This window comes from Fukomys damarensis, unplaced genomic scaffold (assembly GCF_012274545.1).
Source record: "Fukomys damarensis isolate Sample0158 unplaced genomic scaffold, DMR_v1.0_HiC HiC_scaffold_32, whole genome shotgun sequence".
Classification (NCBI taxonomy): domain Eukaryota; kingdom Metazoa; phylum Chordata; class Mammalia; order Rodentia; family Bathyergidae; genus Fukomys; species Fukomys damarensis.
Window position 1 is genome coordinate 4665183 of NW_022900944.1, and position 20881 is coordinate 4686063.

Consider the following 20881-nt stretch of genomic DNA (forward strand, 5'->3'; position numbering starts at 1 on the left):
AAATGACATGGCTAAATGACTTGCCGAAGTCACAGAGCTAAGCTCATTAGAGACAAAGACTGCAGCCAAATCCCCTTCCATGAAAGAGTTGTTAGCTGGGAAGTTCAGTTTCTGACAAGCCCTGAGATTTCTTGAGATTTAAGCATAGTAACATTGAGCCATGAAAAGAACCACATCACTCCTCACTGGTGAGCATTTCACTGGGCAGAGGGCAGTTGAGATAATAAACATATTAACGTTCAGCTGCTGCTGTCACTGTGTACTGATGCCCTAAAGGAAGTGAAGAGGGACCTCTCCTGTGGGAGTGCCGTGCTCCCTCTCGGCAGTGTGTGTGCCCGGCACCTGTCCAGGGAGAAGGACCCTGGAGTCTTGAGGTTGCCCTTCCTTTCTTTTTGCTCCGGCTCAGTATCATCCTATATCCGCGTGGTATCAAAGGCTCTTTGGTCTTCAGTGTAGCTGTCTTATTCTACCAGGAGGGTGTTTTATGTTGCCACTGCCAAACAAGTGATTTTGGTCTTGATTTCTGGGCCTTTGGAAGTATGGCTGCGTGAAAGCAGTCCTGCATTTGAAATTCAGACACAATTAGACATTAACGTCCATTCCTCCCTAGCACAGTATGGAGTGGGGCGTTCTTCACAGCATGTGTGGGACTCCACATCGGCCTTGCATTTCTCATGTATGTTGTATGTTTTCTTCATAATGTAGTGGCTGACTCCCCTCCCCCCCAACCACCAAGGGCATCTTTACTGGGAGTTGTATTGCATGAGTTTTAATCCTGACATTCATGCCACCGGTTTTGTTCCTGTTTACTTTCCGTCTCAGCATCTCCTGGTCTTAGGCCAGCAGCGGGAACCTGACTCTTTCCTAGCCGAGAGCCTTGTATCCCTGTCCTCACCTTACTGCATTTTTTTCCTTACGCAAGAAACTGTAGACATTTTCTATTTTATCCTGTTCCAGCCCCACTGTCCCTAATTTTTATCACAAAATATCTATTATTAAAGTTTGATTCTAAGACTTCCCCTCCTAGAGGGGAATTTGCTACGTGGCATCCCTTGTGTTGTTCCGATTTTATTTTTATTTTCTCCCAAGCCTACTTGAGTCTGCATCTCACTGGTACTTGCGTTAACAGGAACAAAAGCCCTGTTGGGGCTGTTCTTTTACAGTGGGAATATTAATTGTAAAAGTATAGCTGGGTAGAATGTCCATTCCTGTGTTCTCTGAACCCTCCTCTGCAGTCACGACTTCTGTGCGGGGGTCTCTGACCCTGTGTCATGGGAAGGAGAGGGCCCTGCTTCCCTGTGTTTAACACAGCACCCACTTTTCTGACAGGATGCTCTCCCTCTCCTTGGTCAAAGCTCAACTTTTCTTGTCGAGCTTATAGATCATTTTGGATCTTTAGGAGCATAGCCTTATAACCTGTCTGTTAATACTTAAAATATATATTTGTTAGTTCCTGATCCTTTTGGGTTCTTTTTACCCATATACACACACACACACATACACACACATGACAATGGGTATTTATGATATTATAAACATGCAGAAAAGTATTTCAAGAAGACACCTATATAATAACAAATATTAACAATTTACTCCTTTTCTGGTCTTTTTTAAAGAAAAAATGTTGAAAATAGCTCTGTTGCATTTCTTTTCCTATTTTATTCTCTTTTGTCTCTCCCAGAAGTAACCAGTATCCCGTGTATATCTTTCGTGTATGATTTTAGAATCTGACTAGAGTTGCCAGGGCTCTGGGTTTTTCCCCTGCCTCTCGGCCCTGTGTACTGAATACGTCTTCTCTTGCTGGCCTGGTTCCTCCTCCCTCCACTCCACCAAGTGGGCTGGAAGAGGCTGGGGCACCTTAGCCTCTCCTGCTTCCTTCTTTCTCCTTAAACCCTTCCTTCTATTATACTCTACCCTCTTCTTAAACACAGGACATTATTTGACTCAACTTTATCTTATTTTTTCCTTCACTATTGATACCCTAATGTTAAATCAGTTTGATTTCCACTCTGGGCCTTGACTATTAACACAGACTCCTTTTTACTCTGTTATAGTATTAGTATTAGTCAAATGGAGAACAGGTAGAATGATATGAAAACCTAAGAAAGAAATGTAATTTAATTGCCCCCTGTGTATAAACACACCTAAGGAAAAGGGGGCAGAGCTGTGTGTCTTAAGAGAATCTGTCATGTTACAGTGACAGGTATGAATTACACGTGTCATTAGCATGTTTGCTATTTAAAGCTGGTGCTAAAGTCATTTGCCATTACACAAAAAGCCATCTGACGCGAATTTTCTCAACAAAATTCTATTTATCTTTACAAATATTGATAATCTCATTTTATGGTTTTTATATGACAGATATTTTATATTTTGAATTATCAGTTGCAAAGCATACTGTAAATACTTTTAGTTAAAGTAGATTAGTTTCCCCACAATGTGGAAGATGCACCTTGAGTGGAGACCCATTAGGGCTGTGTACTCTTTAGGGACATAGCCAGTGATTTGAACAGATACTCAGGACTCAAAGGGATTAACTAGGAAGACAGATACATATCTATTCAAATGCTAATGTGGAAAATCTACATTCAGATACCAGCTACTCCTAGGAAGGATATTATTTGAATGGCACTAGGAAAAATACAGGGGTTGTAGAGGAAGTGGGGAGGAGGAATCTCAGTGTGGAGCTTGAGTGGTTGTGGAAGGAACTGGTTTTCTGCTCTAAATTTATTTACACATTAGCTTTCATTTTAGAGAAATACACTCTCCGTCCATTACTCCTGGAAAACCACAGAGTGCTACTGAATATGTTGATGATATGTCTGTCAAAATGGTTGTAGTTAGGGATTTTAGCTGGAAGTGAATTCTAAAATGTTCTAAAACTGAAGCTTTACGTTTAGGTCTTAGTAAGGGTAAACCACCTTGAGCTAGGCAAGAGGAACGTCTGCCACATCCTGAATTTTCCCACATGACACTGCATCTTTTATGTTTCAGTAGAGTATAAGACAATAAGATTAAACCCAGTTTTTCCCCCGAAAAAGTACTAGTTAAAAATCTAATACAAAACATTCTTGGGATTCATGAGGTACAAAGGTGTAGCCTTTTTCGGTAACCTTTTGCTTAATAATGATGTTTCTTATTTTTCTGTTTTATAATTTGGTCACCTGTCCCACGTAGGGGTGGTTGTGTTTCTTCTTGGTCCCTTTACTTTCTGATGTGATATAATGCTTAGTAAGGATCAGTCTCAGTTGTCAACCTAGCAGCTCAGCAGTCTGAAAGCATGGGCTCGGAAGTCTGGACCCAAGCTTACTGGGCCAGAGTGGTAGCTGCTCTGTGCCTGTCTGCAGCCTCTCTGTCTTTTGACTTCTCCCAACTCCTGCCAAGTAATAACACATCACCTACATCGTGAAGTTTTCAGAAAGCAAGAATTACTACATGCCATTACTCCTTTTTACAAAACCAAATGCCATTTGGGTCATGAAAACATTGTTGATAATAGAATTTTTATATGTCCCTTGTTGTCTAGTAAAATATTTACAAGACTTTATTGGTCCTTTCCTTTTTTTCTACTTATTTGTAGATATAAAAGCCTTAAAATACCTGGCTTTAAAAATACTAGTTTGAGCCAGCAGCATAACTGGTAGAACACTTACCTGCCATACCCTAGGTTTCCTTTCTATGTCTGAAAAAAAAAATCTGTCTCTAAAAATATAAAGGGGAGGAGGGTACCTTTGATATATATAGCAAAGATTTAGAGTGTGAATTTGATCCTGTAATAATGAAATTCTGTGTATTACAACTTCATTCTGATTTGCTCTCGCAGGGTTTTCACCTGAGGAAATGTTGTTAGTCCCTGAGAGGATCTGTTTCCCACTTCCCCCAAAGCCTTGTCCGCAGGATCATTTCAAGACGCCACTTGTCTGTCCTCCTGGACCCTAACAGTGCCCTGCGCCTCTCTCCCTAGTGACACGAACGAAGTGGACATCCCACCCAACACGCGGGTGGGCACCAAGCGCTACATGCCCCCGGAGGTGCTGGACGAGAGCCTGAACAGAAACCACTTCCAGTCCTACATCATGGCTGACGTGTACAGCCTCGGGCTCATCCTCTGGGAGGTTGCCAGGAGATGCGTCTCAGGAGGTAAGGGACAGTGCGGGTACTGTAAATCCCTCCTTTCTCATCAGAAATCAAGGGCTTCATGTTGTCTGCAAAATCAGTTTCTTTCATTTTCCTATTTCTGCTGATGCAGTTATAATCCTTCCAGGAAAGGATATTTGACATGTTACAGTAATCCGCACTACATTCCTTCCTCCGATCCCTGAAGAACATCTTCCAGAAACACTGTTGACTTTACTGGTGTCAAGATCGCCCTCTGCTGGTGTGTGCTGTCGCATTTCTGTCTCCTGCCCTTCCTTCCGCTGTTGCTCCACCAAGTCCATTTCTGGCCTTTCTGGCTGCTGCTTATGCCTTCGAGCCCATCTTCCAACCCTGCACCCATTCTCTTGATATTTCCTCTGCAAAGATGGCCTTAGAGACATAAAAGTGGGGTGAACACACTTGTTCCTTACCTCTCCTACTTCTTTACTATCTGTAAAACTTCCTCATAAAACACTTTGGAAGCATCAGTGTTTATGGAAAGGAAATTAAAGCATCAAAACATTTTTATTGCTCATAACTTTTCTATAAGCGTAAGGATTCCCTAGTCAGACCAAGTATAATCAATAAGATATCCTTAAATATTCCAAAATAATATTGCTTGTACTACCGTGACAGAACAACCTGTATAATCGGCCTTCTAGACAATTCCAGCTGTTGTAGGCAAGAAGCTGAATGTCAGGCTTCTCTGTATGAGGCACAGAATACACCCTGCATATTTATTATTGTGCTCATTAAAAACAACAGCTTGGTGCTGCTGCTGTTCCTCCTCACAGCCAGTTTTAACTCTACAGGAACACAAGTTTGCCCCAGCTTGTGAGTGTGCAGGGCGCACGTCACAGGTACTGAGAATTACCCTTGTACTGCTGTTCATTATCTGCAATGTCTTGGACAAGTTGTGATACTTTTCTTTGTTTTGATATTTTTCCTCAGAATGGGGTATGTTATTTGTACGTATCTCAGACAGTTGTAGGCTTTGATGAATTAAACTGCCTAGCACATAAATTATACTCTATCCATGTTAGTAATTCATGTTATTAATTTTCATTTGGGTTGGTGGAGTCATAACATATACAGATTTATACTTAAATATGAAGAAGAGACAGTCGGTAGCATTCATAGTCATAGATGTGGAAGGATCATCATCAATTATGCAGAACCTTCTAATCAGCTTGGGAATTCGGAGATCCTTATAAGCAGTTTGAAATGGAACACGTTCTTTTTGAAGCGAGAAAACTTACCCAAATGGAAGTTAATGCAGGAAGTTTTTTCTAGCTAGGTATTGAATTTTCTCCCATCGTAACAATGATGAGGAAAACAACCAAAATATGAATTGACTTATTGCCTATTTGACTTCATACTTTGTGAAGAGGAAAGGAGTCTGTATCTGAGTAATCTGCTTACTCTTAGTAAGCTAGGTTTATAGACCTGAAAGGTAGAGAGTGCTTTTCTAGTTATGTTTCCCTGCACACCTGAAGTAAACAGGTACACACACAAGACCCTTGCAGTGGAAAGCCTGTGGGCTAAGTGCAGGAGAAATCATACGAACAAGCTCGGTTTATATCCACAGCAGGCCCCTGCATGGCTAGGGTCCTTGGGGACATGAGCAGTGTCACTGCTTGAAGACAAAGTCCCTGTTCTGCCCTCAGCTGCTGGCTTGGAGCAAGCTATTTAACCCCTTAAAGAAAGTTTCCTTGTAGATAGCCATGCTTCCTCTTAAACGTGTCTGTGAGAATTTAGTGCAATATATCACATAGCACACCAAACCATACTCCATACTTGGTATATAGTAGACTTTCAAAATGTTTTTCCAGACAGGTGAGGCATGATTTCTATCCTTTAACATTTTCCTTTATCAAGATACTGGCATATTGGGAGGCTTGTCTTTGTAGTTTAGGGATGTTGGGATATAGGAGATACAACTAGATGTAGGCCTTTCAAACTTCGAAAGGGAAAAAGAGAATGCTTTGGAGTTTCAAACACAGAGTCAAATGACAGCTTATATGGAAATTTTGGTAACTTGTTTGTAGGATGTCTTAGTTACTTTTCTTGTTTTTGAGACAAAATACCCGACATCCAAAGTTAAAGGAGGAAAGGTTTATTTGGCTCACAGTTTGTAGCGGTTTCAGTCCCTAGTTGACTGACTCCAGGGGGTGACGTGGCAGAAGGGCACTGCGTGGAGGAGAAATGGTCACTGTGAACGGGCCGGTGAGAGCCCACTAACCCTTTTTCTGTCCTTATTTCTCATGCAGGCTACCCGCCCTAGGGTGAGTGTAGCACGCACACCCTTGATCCTAGCCAGAACTGTGCCAAATCAATCAATGGACTGGTTAAGTAATTACACATCCTTGATCCTGGCATCATCCATGATAGATCCAGGCACCTCTGAAAGGCACTCCCTCCACACGACTGCATGAGACTTTGGGGGACATCTAGACACAAGCTGTAACATATAATGAGGAGAAATGAGTAAGGCCTGCCTATCATTTAAGGCCAAAATTTGATTAATTCATAATTTTATGTGGTTGGCTGTGCCTATGTCTGTTGTAGTTTTATCCTGCCTCACTCTCCAACCATCAGCCCATTAATACCACCAACACTGGCTGCTGAGGAAAATAGGAGATGAATTAAATAGATGAGGTCCAAGCCCTTGAGATGTTCCAGGGCCATTGTTTTGAGAGTTGGAAAGGAAGGAAGAACTGAAACGAAGCAAGGGCTCCTGTGTGTCAGGCCCTGTGTTTTCATTATATCGTGTGTTAAGATAATAATGGAAGATAGGTAGAACTCTTGAAGATATTAGCATAGGAAAAGACTTTATGAACAAATCCTCAGTAGCATGGGAACTAGCACATAGAGTCAGCAACTGGGATCTCATCTTTTTAAAAAAGTTTCTGCACTGCCAGAGACATCACAAGCAGAGCTAAGAGACAACCTACAATGTGGGAATAGATTTTTGCCACCTGTTCCTCAGACAAAGGTCTACTATCTAGAACTATAACTCAAAAAAATCAGACCCCCCAAATATGAAGACCGGATTTAAAAATGGGCATCTGAAATGAACAGACATTTGTCATACAAAGAAGTAAAAGCAGCAAATAAACACAGAAAAAAATGCTCGACATCAGTGATCATTCAAGAGATGCAGATGAAAGCAACACAGATTCCACCTCACCCCACAAAGAATGGCTGCTATCAAGAAGTCATACAATAACAAATGTTGGCAGGGTTGTGGGGAGAAAGGAACCCTTCTTCATTGTTGGTGGGAGTGCAGACTGGTGCAAGCATTGTGGAAATAAATATGGAGATACTGCAAACATCTAGGATTAGAAGTCCCATTTGACCCAGCTATTCATCTGCTGGATATCTTCCCAAGAGAATTACAAGAATCATACCACAGTGATATATTCTCACCCATGTTTACAGTGGCACAGTTTGTAATAGCTAAAACTTGGAAAGAGCCCAATTGCCCATCAACTGGAGACTGGTTAAAGATGTGTTTTTTTGTTTTTCTTTTTTTAAATAAAACAAGAGTATTAGCCATAAAGAATGAGAAACTAGAGATATTTTTAGCTAAGTGGATGCACATTGAATCCATATTCTTAAGTGAAATTAATAAGTACATGTGTAAATACTGAATTTCTCTGGTGTGAAAAACAAAGTGTCTGTAAAGATTAAAATGTATAATTGATATTGTGTAAATCAAAGAAAAGATTGAAAAGTGTTGAAGTGGGAGGGGTAAGGGAAAGGGAAAAAGGGAAAAGAAAAAATACGTAAAAAGGAAAAACATGGAAACAATGTCTTTGTAAACAGGAAAGGGTCGAGGGGGTGAAGAGAGGTCTGGGGATGGGGAAAAATAAGAACCAAGTTATGTCTTATTAAGGTACAAGATCCCAATGATGAATGTAACTGTATTGAATACCTAAAATACACCAATAAATTCAATAAAGGTAGAAAAATAATGGACCTGATGGAAGTAAAGATAAACCTGGACAATATATGCTATTATGCTCTGTGGTCACCATAGGGACTACAAGTGATAATCAACTGGAATGTTCTAAGAAAACTTTTGAACTTCCTAGTCCTTTATGATTCTACGTGGGTTTGAGTCTACAAGAAGGGGTACAACACAGACCTCAGATTTGGCCCCTAGTGAATTTGATGTTGTGGGATGGAGTCTGCCAACTTGACAGTCTCATCGCTTTCAGGTGAAAATAACGTTTCTATAACAGTTGATTTAAGACAGGAAGCTAAGGGTGCTCTAGAAATACAGCCCAGAGAGCAGCATTGGCTTGTCTGCTGGGGACAGAGTTATTCATAGGAACTCATTGGATAAGATTAAGCTGAAAACACAGTCTGTCTGCTTTTGTGACATGTAGGAGGAAAAATCAGAAATTAACTGTGAGAAAAGATGGAATGAAATACAGTTTAATATCAGATATATAGAGGAGAAAATAAAAATCAGACAATCTTCAAACCTGAAAAAAATCATGGTCTGTATTTTGGGATATACATAGTTTTCCAGAATCATCCTTATGATACAGCAGAATGTGTAAGCTGACATTTCGTTCAAGTAGGATTCCCTCCTACCCTGACAGTGAGATTTGTGGTCTCCTAACACAGTAATAGAACAGTGGGTGTCAAACAATATTAATTCTGCATCATCTTCCAAAACTGCACTGAGATTTAATAGAGACTGTTTTAAATTTTGGTCCTTATAAAATCAGAAATAAATGAGCTGCTTGTTTTACTTAGCATTTAGAAACTAGAAGAAAGGCCTGGAGACCTCTGATGATAGTTTGCATTAACTTTTCTACTCTCTTTTTTTTTTTTAATTAGATCAAGCACCATTTGGATAAATGTTTTCAAGGTTCACTTTGTTGTTTGTTGGCATGAACTTGTCTTTAGTATCGACGGTGGTTTCTTTTGATGACAGTTTTTGAGCTAGGCTGCTTCCCCCTTCACAGGAGATAATTCCGACCACACATTTTCAGGTATCGTGGAAGAGTACCAGCTTCCCTACCACGACCTGGTGCCCAGCGACCCCTCCTATGAGGACATGAGGGAGATCGTGTGCCTCAAGAAGCTGCGGCCCTCATTCCCCAACCGGTGGAGCAGCGATGAGGTAAGGCCTCAGGGTAACCCGGGGCTCCCGCTAACTTCTACACCAGCTTTTCCTCCTTTGCCAGAATTCAAGGCATTCATTATTGAAATTTTTCTTTGTTTCGGTGGTGATGATAATGTTACCTTATTTAGTAATTTGTATGGAACTATGTGCAGGGTGTCAGATCATCTTTTCCTTTCTTCTGCTAGGTAACCTTGAGCCTGTATAACTGATAACACTGTTTCCCGTGCCTAGGAAGTCTTGACATTTGCATAAGAGCTATTACTTCTTCTTCTGTGTTTTCAAACCATCCTCGTTTTTCCCATAGCAAACTCGGATACCACTTTGTGCCATCTTGAAGAGAGGAAAAGCCAGGCAGTGAAGAATTGAGTTTCCCATGAAGTTAAGCAATGTAGGTCAGCCTGGTTGAGCTGCCCGTGTTGCTTGTCTTTGTAATGGGGGCAGAGGGATATGACGGAGGCAAAACTGTATTCATCTCAGATCTGAGTATTTGGCAGTGAAGCCCAAGTGGGTAGAAAGGGAGCAAGGGAGCTGCCCGGAAGGAGAAAGTGAGCTGGGCAGCCGCACCCTCCCTGCTTGGTCTTCCCTCACACCTCTCCCTCCACCACCATACCTCCATGCTCACCCAAGGCCTGGAGTTCTCCACAAGGCTGGAACATTCCAGAGGAGCCTGGAGCATACCCAGCAAGAGAAAAAAAATACTCTTTTCGAGCATGCACCAAACCCACTGCAGACAAATGGGCAGAACACGATTCACTACTTACAAGCTCATTATTCCATGTAAAATTCATCTAAAGTAACCTTGGGTTCATTGGCTTTCATGTCCCATTACTGAAATGGTAAATAATATAGATGTTTCCAATGAGCTGTGCAGGAAGCATTAGGAGATGCTGGAGTTACAGTATTTTGAAGATGGTTATGGGTGTCTGTGCTACTTGGAATCTCTTCAGTGGGGATCCTTAATGAAGTGAAATTGTGCTCCAACAAGATCAGTAATTGATAAACCACAGGAGAAAGTTTTGGCGGTGCGCTATGCAGGCCATTTATCTTCTTAAGTGGTACAGTGTGATTTTAATATTGTAGCAGACAGCTATGATTTAGAAATAACCGTGTTTGTTTGAATAGTATAGAATTAGATAAAATATTTAAACTTCACAAGTGTTAGGAACAATCTGAGAGCACAGAGTAGAATACAGATTCCGTGAGTATTTTCATATTTGCTTAATACTGCTTTCCAAGACAGTTCGGTAATCCGCAAAACCACCTGCTTTCTTCTGTCAAAAAGAAGACATGAAAATCTGAGTCATTGTTTTGCACGAGAAAGAATTTTTTTGGAATTCGTTTTGACATGTACCATTAGGAAACATGTAGACGTTATGAGCCCCAAACTACAAGCCAGATAATGGTACCACCTTCTGGGTGTTGCGTGTCTCTGACATTGCGCCAATGTCCCTTCCCCTTCGCAGTGCCTCAGGCAGATGGGGAAGCTCATGACAGAGTGCTGGGCCCACAATCCTGCGTCCAGGCTGACGGCTCTTCGCGTGAAGAAAACACTCGCCAAGATGTCAGAGTCCCAGGACATTAAGCTCTGATCGAGAGGAGAGGAAGCCTTTCCACCGAGGGCCGAGGGGTCCTCGCTGCGTGGCAGAGCGCACGATGGGAAGTTGCAGCGTCTTCGGTGCTGGCCCTGACTGCTCACAGCTCACACCTTGCTTCTGGCGCAGCTGGGGCAGAACCAGGAGCTCCCACAGGGCAGACTCCCAGGTCTGTTGTAGGAGGGACATGCTGGGTAACCTGTTCGAGATACCATGCATGTTGCTTTCTGGGAAAGCCCTGTATTTTGGAATTGCCGGTTTTTTAAAAAAGATGCTTTAATTTTGCCAAAATGAAACAAATATTGTAGATGTTTTAAGGTTTATAGTATTATAGTTTAAAGAATTACAACTAAATTTCTTCCCAGAGACTGTGTTGGAAGGTAAATCAAAACAGTGTCTCCACTGGTAAAACTACTGTCACACCTGACAAACATGAGACTGCCGGTGAAGTTGGACAGGACTGGAGGTGACCTTGGGCCCCAGCCCCCAGCCTTCTCAGACCGCTTGGACCGGCTCTGTACTGGGGCTGCCGCACAGCGCAGTGCGCACACACCCGGGAGTGCTCCGCCTGCCTGGGACCACTCTGTAGAGTTTCTGCAGTCGGCCTTTGTGGCTTCAACAAAACTCCGAGACAAGGTTGTGTGACTCTCCCACAGGGCGGATGTGTGTTCCTCAGAGTCACGTCTCTGGTCGTCTTAGGCAGCCTTTCATGGTAAAATCCCTTCGTTTTCATGAAAGACAAGCAAAGGCTGTTTTTTATGTGCAAAGAACTGACCTGTCCTTGTCTTTGATATCTCAAATCAGAAGACAAACATTAAATAAAATTGCCATGAATCGTGTAAGAGGCACAGTGCTTTAGAATAGCCCTGACCTGTGCTTGTGGATCTCGAGGAGCATGTCAGTGAGGTAAAGGAGGGGGCTGAGGGCAAAGGCAGCCGATTTATTTCTTACATCTGCACAGGAGCCATTTTTGGAAGCACAAGGGGGGAAGTATGCACACCGTACCTTGTATAGATAAGGATGGCTTGTTATTGTCGGTCTTTTTTTTTTTTTTTAAGTATCTGAGTGAAAGGATAGAGGAAAGTATTTGTCAGGTTAATTTCACTGAATTTTAATTTAAAATAGACAAATATAACCTGCAGATAGAATAACAAGGGCGAGCAGTGGAGGCCATGAAATACTATGGCTGCTGTGACTTACTATTCTATAATAGATAGAGATGGACTGTGGACATCTGAAGTGATTATTTTATACTTTAGGAATGGCGACTCATCCTGTTCTATTCACTATTTATTTGTTTTCCCTTCTCTGTGGCACTTAGGCAAAACATCTCTTTACTGCCAGAGTTTTAACTTCTGAGTACCGTGAGTAAAATCATGGACAGCTCCAACATTTCTTAGCAGTGGGTATATGATAAAGTTTAAAGCCATACACATCTCTCTCGATTTTATCCATTTCATTTCCTTACTGTGGTTCTTCTTGTTAGGAATTCTTCGGTGCTTAATAAGGAACTTGAAAGTGCTTCCCCACTGGCCTTTGGAAAGGATAATTCCTTCCAGAATACTCCAGGGGGCAGTGTTTTCTAACACACCCCAAACCCGGTGACTGCAGGATGGAGCGATTCTGAGACCCTGAGGGCTGTGAAAAAACGAGATGATGTCCCCCTGCCCCTGACACAGGCTTGCAGCTGGTGTCCTGATGTCCGGAAGACACTCTGCAGCAGTGAGTGTGAGCTGTGCTCACATCTTGGAAGAATCAGAGCGAGAAGCACATTGACTTCCCAGGGCTTCATGGCTGTATTTTGTTTTGTTTTTGTTTTTGTTTTGTTTTTTACTGAAAAGGAATTTTGAATCGAAAAGAAATTAGTTTTGAGAGTGAGGACAGCTGGTTATGAATAGACTTGCAGTACGGATACACCTGTAGTCAGAGCACTGCTCTTACTGGTGTTCAGCTAGCCTCGGTAGCAATGGAAAAGTTTCTCATGCGTGCATGGGTTTATATTCTTTGTGACAGTTTAGGTGGAATATGTAGTTAGAAGTCTGAGAATCCCCTGACATTTGTGGAGGAACTTCAGTGCCTCTAATCCGGTCATCTGCCAACAAGTGGGTGAATGGTTAACACAGCCAAATGGTTAAATGGGCACATGTTGGTATTTCTCACATTTTCTGTGATTTGAGATTGGGCTTATCTTTCAGATATATTGGTGTCTACTCTTTGGTAAACACGAACTACTTCAAATCAGAGTATTTTGAAGGGAGGTGATGACTTAAAAATAACTAGATTTTTAGGGTTCCAGTAAAGAAGGAAGAATTAAAATAATAAATTTCTTCTACATTACTCATTTAGTTGCTTTGGGGAAAATCAGTAGCTAACCTTCTAATCCCCAATTTGCTTTACTTCACTATGAGAATTTAAAAATCATTCCCGAAATACCTAGTAAGTCCCACTTCAGTACTATATAGTCTTTCCATGAGACAAGAATTTTATTTTGAATAGAATTTTTCTCTGCGTCTTACCAAAATCTGCTTTACTTAGGTAATAATGAAGTATTCTTAAAAGACTACCTACTCACTTCCCAATAATCTTTTACTATTTTTAAATGTCCAGCGGCTCAGTGGTGAATTTTATTTTGTCACTATTTTGTTTCATCTTTAGATGAATAAATGAGAACCTGGAAATAAGTAAAATAGTCGATTGCTTACTTTCAGACTATTAACTTCCTTCTAACTCCTCTCACCTAAGGGAATCCTGTGTTATCAGTTGTTAGATAGACCTCATATGCTCAGACATTCAGGTTTGTAGCTCACATACGTGTGTATATATTATATAAATATAGATGTATATATAAATACTGTGCTTAGTCTGGAGTCTGGCACAACTTCAGTGTGTGGATTAGAGGGTGAGATATTGTGGAGAATGAAGTATTGAAGGAAACATATTTATTTATGAAAGCGTGTAGATTGTTAGTAGGGAGTGCAGTGCTGGGAGCGACGCTGTGGGAGGAGCCAGGCCTGAGACCTCCCAGAAGGCGCTGCTTGAAAGTCACCAGTGACTGTTTGGTTGTTTTATTTTTTGCTTTGGTATTTTTCAAATAGAAAGCTTCTTAGAAAACATGCTGAGATTTTATTTACAGGGGATTCTCTGACGCATTTGAACTGGTGTGTAGTCAAGGATAGCAAATGTTCAATAATGCCTAAATCCCATGTTCCAGATTCATGCATATTCATTAAGGGTTCGCATTGCTAGTCTGCCCTGGCTCTTCTCTGTTGGTGGCAAGGCAGAGAGGGAGGGACAGTTTTTTTAAACTTGAACGTGTTCGGTAGTTACCTCCTCAGAAAACTCAGCGGTAGCAATGAAAGGAGTGACATCAAAAGTAGTTTAATTTAGCAGTTATAATTCCTCTTGTAAAACAAAGTGAATAAAAAGTTGTTATATTTTTTGAAGAAAAATTGGCAATATATAGGGGATTTGTTGTTTGTGTCAAAAGAAGAGTCATTTATGTTCTTTTGGGGAACCAGTGCCTTACAGGATTTGTATATACTGTAATTATTCAGGACTAGGGAACAAACAGTTGTATTTGTTACAAATTGTATATGGCTTTGTTTTAACATTCCCTTAAATAAAATGGTCTCATTCTCCCCATAGAGAAAATGTGAATGCTGGCTTCTGTTTGTGCCTTTTCTTTTTGTCTCTGAAAACCTGCCGTTGTGACAGGCGGGAGGAGGCAGCGAAGCAATGATGCAGGTCGGTGTGTGAGCGTCTGTGGCAGGAGGGCAGGAGAAATGGTCTGCCTGCTCTGTCTTCTGTGGCATTAGGAAGCACAGGCGCTTGCCGCGAGTAAGAGGAGAGGGAGGGCAGTCATTGTGAGCAGAGAGAGCTCACTGGGGAAGCAGTGGCTGGCTGGGGGCAGTGCTGAGGACCGTGGGCAGCCGGTGTGAGGATCCAGGCTCTCGGTCCCATGCTTCTGTGCCACCGGGCTCTTCTGAGCTGAGGCGGTTTCTTCCTGTTGAAGAAATGTTAATATCGAACACAATACTATATTCTGAACATGATTATCCTGGTACCAAGCACTCAACTGCTGCTGCAGGCAGTTCTTACAAATGTATGGTGCTCTTTCTGCCAGCAACCCAGATGTGGGCATGATGAGTGGATGAATTCGGGGTTGGGGTTTATCAGGCGTAGGTGGCAAAACATCGTTGAATGGAAGCATGATCAGGAGCAAAGTGCTGTGTGATACAGGTGCAGCAGGGCAGGAGATGAAGCAAAGAGGCAGCTGCAGACTGGAAGAAACTAGGTCCAAGCCGGGATCCTGATGAAGTTGCTGAGGTCAGCATCAAGACTCACAGGGGACAGCAAGGCCAAGGACAGGTTGGGGGTGTGATCACGGGACGGGGTGCATTTAAATGAGTAGGCAGGATCCTTGGTGACCTACGGGACCCAAAGGCCAGGCTTGTAGGGGAGACTGTGAGGTCTGTTCTGCAAGGGGCCATGAAGAATGGGCATCACAGGGCATAGAGAACAGAGGCGGGCTCGGTGGTGCGATGTTCAGTGAGCGGGGCTGTATCATGTGGTGATGACCTCACAGCCGTGGTGGGCATGAGAAGTACCCCATCATCTCCACTGTGCAGGGCTTGGGGTCTGTAAGGATGAGGCTGTTGCTCTTGTGTCAGAGATGTCCTGAGGAGGAGAAAGCCCATTGCACGAGGGGAAGGAAGGTGTTAGGACAGTTTTTCATGGATTGTGAACTCTGAAGGGGAGGTACATGGTTTGGTTTTGAGTTGACCCTACTGGAATTTTGGGAATCCCAGAACTGTCTGAGTGTTGGGAGCACAGAAGGGTTTACATGGTAGACACCACTGTGGGGCCAAAGGACTTGTATGTGATCTGCCATGTGAGCCAAGAGAATGCATTTCACTTTCACCTTCCCCATTCCGAAGACGTATAATATCTCTGAACTGCAATCTTCTCACCTGTACATTGGGATAAAAATACCCATCTCCACCCTGCAGTGCTCTCATGAAGGACGCATGAGATGACTACATGAAGTACGTGGCAGTCCCACACCAGCACATGGGAAGTGCTCATAAACATGACTTTTTTCTTTCTGGCATTGGTTTTACTGTCCCTAGGGTCTGCAGGATTGTGAAGGTTCTAGGGCAAAGGACCTAATCCGGATGAGTTCAGCTGATATATTAGTGGTTACCAGAAGAGGTGATGAGGTCAGAATCAAGATTCACAGGGGACAGCAAAACTCAGGATGGATTGAGGGTGTTATAATGTAAGACATTCTACTCTGGCAGGAGGCTGTATCCCTGTGCTGGCAGGGACGGATGGATGGATGCAGAGAAAGGCTTCTTCTCAGCTCTCTGTGACTCGGCTTGGAGACGGGCTCTTCCTGACCTGACTCTGGAAACACTTGCATGCTCTCCTAGGAGTGGCGGTGTATCAACAGGCATCCCAACTACTGAAGCCCCAAATGACAGGCCACCGGGCTGGTCACAGGTTGAATCCGTGTTACCATATGTGTTCTTTGTGCTGTACAGGTTTTGTTTCCCTTTTAATGGAATTTTCATTCTCTCAGCCACAGGCCTACCCCTGATTCTATCCAGATTCACATTTACTTATTTTCTTTTTTTGGTACCAGGGATCGAACGCAGGACCTTGCACTTGTAAGGCAGGCAGTGGCACCACTGAGCTAATCCCCAGCCCCTGCATTTACATATTTTCATTACTTCGCTTGCTCTGAATAAACATTGGAGTTGGTGATCCAAGCACTGGATCTGTTTTGAGGCACTGTCCTGCAGCCCCAGAATGGGACCTTCCCTTAACACTGGTGCGGTCCCTTACACTCCAGCCAGCAGAGTCTAGAGGAGCGGTGGAGGCCGCAGCAGTCCACCCGAGGACACAGAAAGATGTTCTCTCCCACAGAGTGCTGCTTAGCTTAGCTGCTGCTTTCCTCCTCACCTGGAGCCCTCTGCTCGTTCACAAGGCAGTGACGGGTCGTGAACCATGCTGAGCACGTTTGCTGGTATTCTCTACAGCTCTGGGCTGGGTCATGGGCCTCACCCATGATTTCCTACCTGCCAGAGAAGGTGTTTGCAAACGTTACTTAAAATTGGACCTCCAAGGGGAGGGGGGACCTGATGTCATTTCAAGACCCCGGGAAGATGTCAGTGCAGATGTCCGAGGCCACTGGTGCCCATCTTCCCTGCTCCCTCAGAGTACTGGGGACCTTTACAGTCTCAATGCTTAGGCTTCACTCAAACCATTTAAACCAGGATCTCTGGTTTATACACCAGGTATAACTTGTACTTTTATATTTGGTGCTGCTGGGGATTGAACCCAAGGCCTCATGCACACTAGGTAAGCACTGTGCCAATGCATGGGTTTTTTAATCTCATGTGATTTCACTGTGCAGCAGTGTTACAAAAACACCATTCTAAAACCTTACCCTGTCACTGGGGGAAGTCCGATTACCATCCATACAGAATTTGGGGACTTCTGTCCTACCACTTACCATGAAGGACGACTGTTCAGAAGAGACAAGGGAGGCAATACTCTGTTGCTTATAAATATAATTTATTACCTGTTTAAAAATTCTTTGTTACATTTTGTACATGTCGGCTGACACAATAAATGCAGGCAATTTACAAACCAAGGGGACTGCAGGAAAAAATTGGGAGAGGCAGCCAGGGAGAGAAAAGAGGCACACCCAGAGCTGGTACCCCCCACTTCCAACACAGCAAGGCGACAGACGGACGGGATGCCCAGCAAGCACACCACCTCCGCCAGGAAGTCTTAGAAAAGGAATTGCATAGAAGATACAGCAAGAGGGAACTCCACAACAACAAAAGAAGTGTTCTGTAGGCAAGAAGCCAAGGAGGTGGCGGCGGTCTATGTAAAGGAAAATGGCAAAGCACAAAACCTCCATCTGACATTTCTGCAGATGAACTGTTCCAAAGAAGACAGCACAGGGATGACCCAGGCTCTTCGATACAGACTGCTGGGGATTTTTCTCTGACAAACATTGGTTGTCTTCTTTAGAAAGAGCAAAGTGGAAGGTCACCAACTTGCTTCTGCTCAACATTAAAACGCAACACATATGACACTGTGACGTCCGACACACACAGTGCTGATAATTCCCTGCAACTGGGCTGGGGGGCGAGGGCACCACTGCCAATGGGCGTGTGAGTCTAGGAGGGAAGCGGGTTCTAACTGCAGCCATGTGTCTCTTTCAAGGCAGAGAGGGCCACACAGCTGCTATTGTAGAGTACATTTACAGATGGTGTTAATGACTTTAAAAACGAGAAAGGGCAAAGGCATCTTCCACTGGTGGTAGATTTTTTTTAATGCTTTCTTTAAAAAGGCCGAACATAGCTTGAGCCAGGGTTCTTGGATGTTGCCTCACCATGGTGCTGAGGATCAAAGACCAAGAGCTTAGAGCGGCAGTCAGTGAAACCTGCATACAGAGCAGGCTCCTAGCTGCAACCCAGGCCTTCCAGCCCTGGACTTCAGGTTCCATAGCAGGGCAGATAGTGCCTCCTCCAGAAGACTTTGAAATTCAGGGATGACACAGGATTTAGGCTCTTTGTAAGGGACCCCTGAAGGGTATGACCTGTAACTTTTAATTGTACCTAAGCATAAATCTGAAATAGCCTGATGAAAAGCTTGTGTACAGCAGTATGACTGGTGGGCAGCTGGGGCCACAACTATTGTCATATCCTATGGGGATTTCCACCTTGGGACCTAGAAGACCTCTGGACAGATTCCTCCAGTACAGAGGAGCCTGAGTCTCCAGAGGACTGGGCCTAGCTTCCTGTACCTTGTCTCTGTGTGTCCACACATCGTGGAGAGCCCATCTGTTTGGCCTGTAGGCACCTCTCTAGCAACAAGGAAGCAGGCCCGAGGCCTACAGTACACTTGGTTGAGCGAGCCCGTTACCGTCCCACTGTGGGTCAGGACCGGGAGCAGCCATGCCCACTGGGAGTCCTGCAGCCATGAACTCTCATGAAGATGGATCTTCGACAGAAGATTTCTGAAAACATGAGCAACCGCATAGCTGCCAAGATGAGAGAACCAGGAAGTTCACTGTTAGTCTGTAGAGAAAATCCACTCAGTGACATATAAGACCATAGGCCAGCTTTCAAAAATAGTTTTTTCAGATCACAATCCTGGAAATACTTACGACTTCATCTACTTGGTCTGCATGGACATGAGCTTAAATTAACATTGGTTACAATATATTTATTTTCCATCTTCCTTATTTCATTAAAAAATCATTAAAGATGCAAGGGAAATCTTTCAAAGTGATCAGTAACAGCTACAGATTATACAAATAGATCTCTTAGGGTAGAGAAACAGTATTTAATTGCACAGAGGGAAAGTTCTAAGGATTTCAGTCAACATTAGCTCAGTACATTTAAAAATATAAAAATACACAAAGAAAAACAAAGTATAATAGTTGGTCCTACGAGGCACTCGAAAGGTAAAAAAATGTTATTACCTTGAGATAATTGATAAAAATATCTTACTGTATTTATAAAATCTAATGCTCATTGGCTATGATCATCTTTACAAATAACTTGTTTTGAGCAGTGACATTCTGACTTACAGAGCTTCTCAGAGAACATGGCTAGTGCCTGATTTCGTTCCAGCTGTGTTTCACTGGCCCTTCTTTCTTTCTCTGCCCTGGCCTTGCACTAGGGACTCTACACAAAACTAATGACTCATCTAGAATAACTGCTCAGCAAAACTAAAATGCACATTCAACTTACAGACTGAACACAGACCTTTTCTACCTTTTTTACATACCCTTACAGGTCCTTGTACAGTTTTACATCCAAGGGCCCCAGGGAGCAACGTGTCTAGAAGCGAGAACCCTTGGATGCTGGAGAGACAGCGCTCCGCTTTACCGGCTCCCTCCTTTGTGTGTGGGTTGCACAGGTGTAAGTGGTCCAAGAGCACAGCTGCTGTGTCCCTGACAGGTGCACAGGACACCTGAGACAAGACTCATCTTTTTCCCAGGAGACTGGAAAAGTCTGAGTTCGACCTCTGAAAGTTTGTTTTTAATATGCCTTCTAGGAGAAAAAATCTTTTAAACCCATTCCTGAATACCTGTGTTCCAGAGTGCCCCGAACTGGGGCCCATGACTTTTCCCTTAAGGATGGCTCTGCTCTTTTATAGAATGGCTGATTGTGATGCACTGTAACATTGGACACCTCACCCCAACAGTGTCCTGCCCCTGAAGAGCTAGCACTGCTCACGTGAGGACTGAGGTCACTCAGTTGGTGTCACGAGGTGAGTGTGTGTGGGGGAGTATGTTGGTGAAAGGCTGCTGGCTATGAGATCTTTGGTGTCACACATGTCACCATCAGGTGCCCAGTTAGCGATTCTGAATCCAACTTTATTCCTTCTGACCACGAAGGAAACGTGAATTAGTGTGAGAATAAAATGAAAACAGGATGAAGCCTTTGCCTTTAGATTCACAAATTGAGAAGAAGCTGCTGCTCTTTCATCAACAACCACCATTTTCACTTCCTTAGACACAGTATTGCCATTTGCATCCATAAGCTTTACTTCTTTCTAAGCAGATCCTTCCTACATTTCCAAAGGTAAACAGCCGGGAACAGAAAGAAAAGTAATTAAAAGATATACAAAGTCCAATGAAATCACAAATGTTGAAATGACAACTTTTCAAGACATGAGTTTTATGTTTCTATTACAAAGAAGCAACTTAGGACAGGTATAAATGAGTTGATGATGTATTAGGCCTATAATGACAAGTTTTGAGATGTGTGACTTCATTGAAAAAGTATGAGACGGCTATTACAAAGTCAAAGCAAACATTTATCTATTTGTCATAAAGACCCTGCTTACAGGTAGGTTATTCACTCTCTTTGTCAATGAACTTTTAGTGATTTAGGAGCTAAACACGGGGTAGGGTGTGCTGTATACCACTAGATGGCACCATGCACAAATGATAGTTTCTCCCATCCGCAGGAGGGATGCA

General features: G+C 43.1%; 1 protein-coding gene across 16 annotated transcripts in view; it reads left to right on the top strand.

Moving 5' to 3' along the window:
• The window catches only part of Bmpr1b (bone morphogenetic protein receptor type 1B), a 393795-nt gene extending 379287 nt beyond the window's left edge, over positions 1-14508 (top strand). For 13 of the 16 annotated variants that reach the window (XM_010639607.2, XM_010639605.2, XM_033757798.1 and 10 more), the window contains 3 exons: positions 3965-4140; positions 9120-9277; positions 10744-14508. In XM_010639607.2, coding sequence (XP_010637909.1) covers positions 3965-4140; positions 9120-9277; positions 10744-10869 — 460 coding nt within the window. In that variant the 3' untranslated portion in view covers positions 10870-14508. Of the gene's footprint in view, positions 1-3964; positions 4141-9119; positions 9278-9584; positions 10005-10743 lie in introns of those variants that run through there. The other 3 variants (XM_010639615.2, XM_033757797.1, XM_033757800.1) reach the window with 2 other exon arrangements.
• The last annotated feature ends 6373 nt before the right edge of the window (positions 14509-20881 follow it).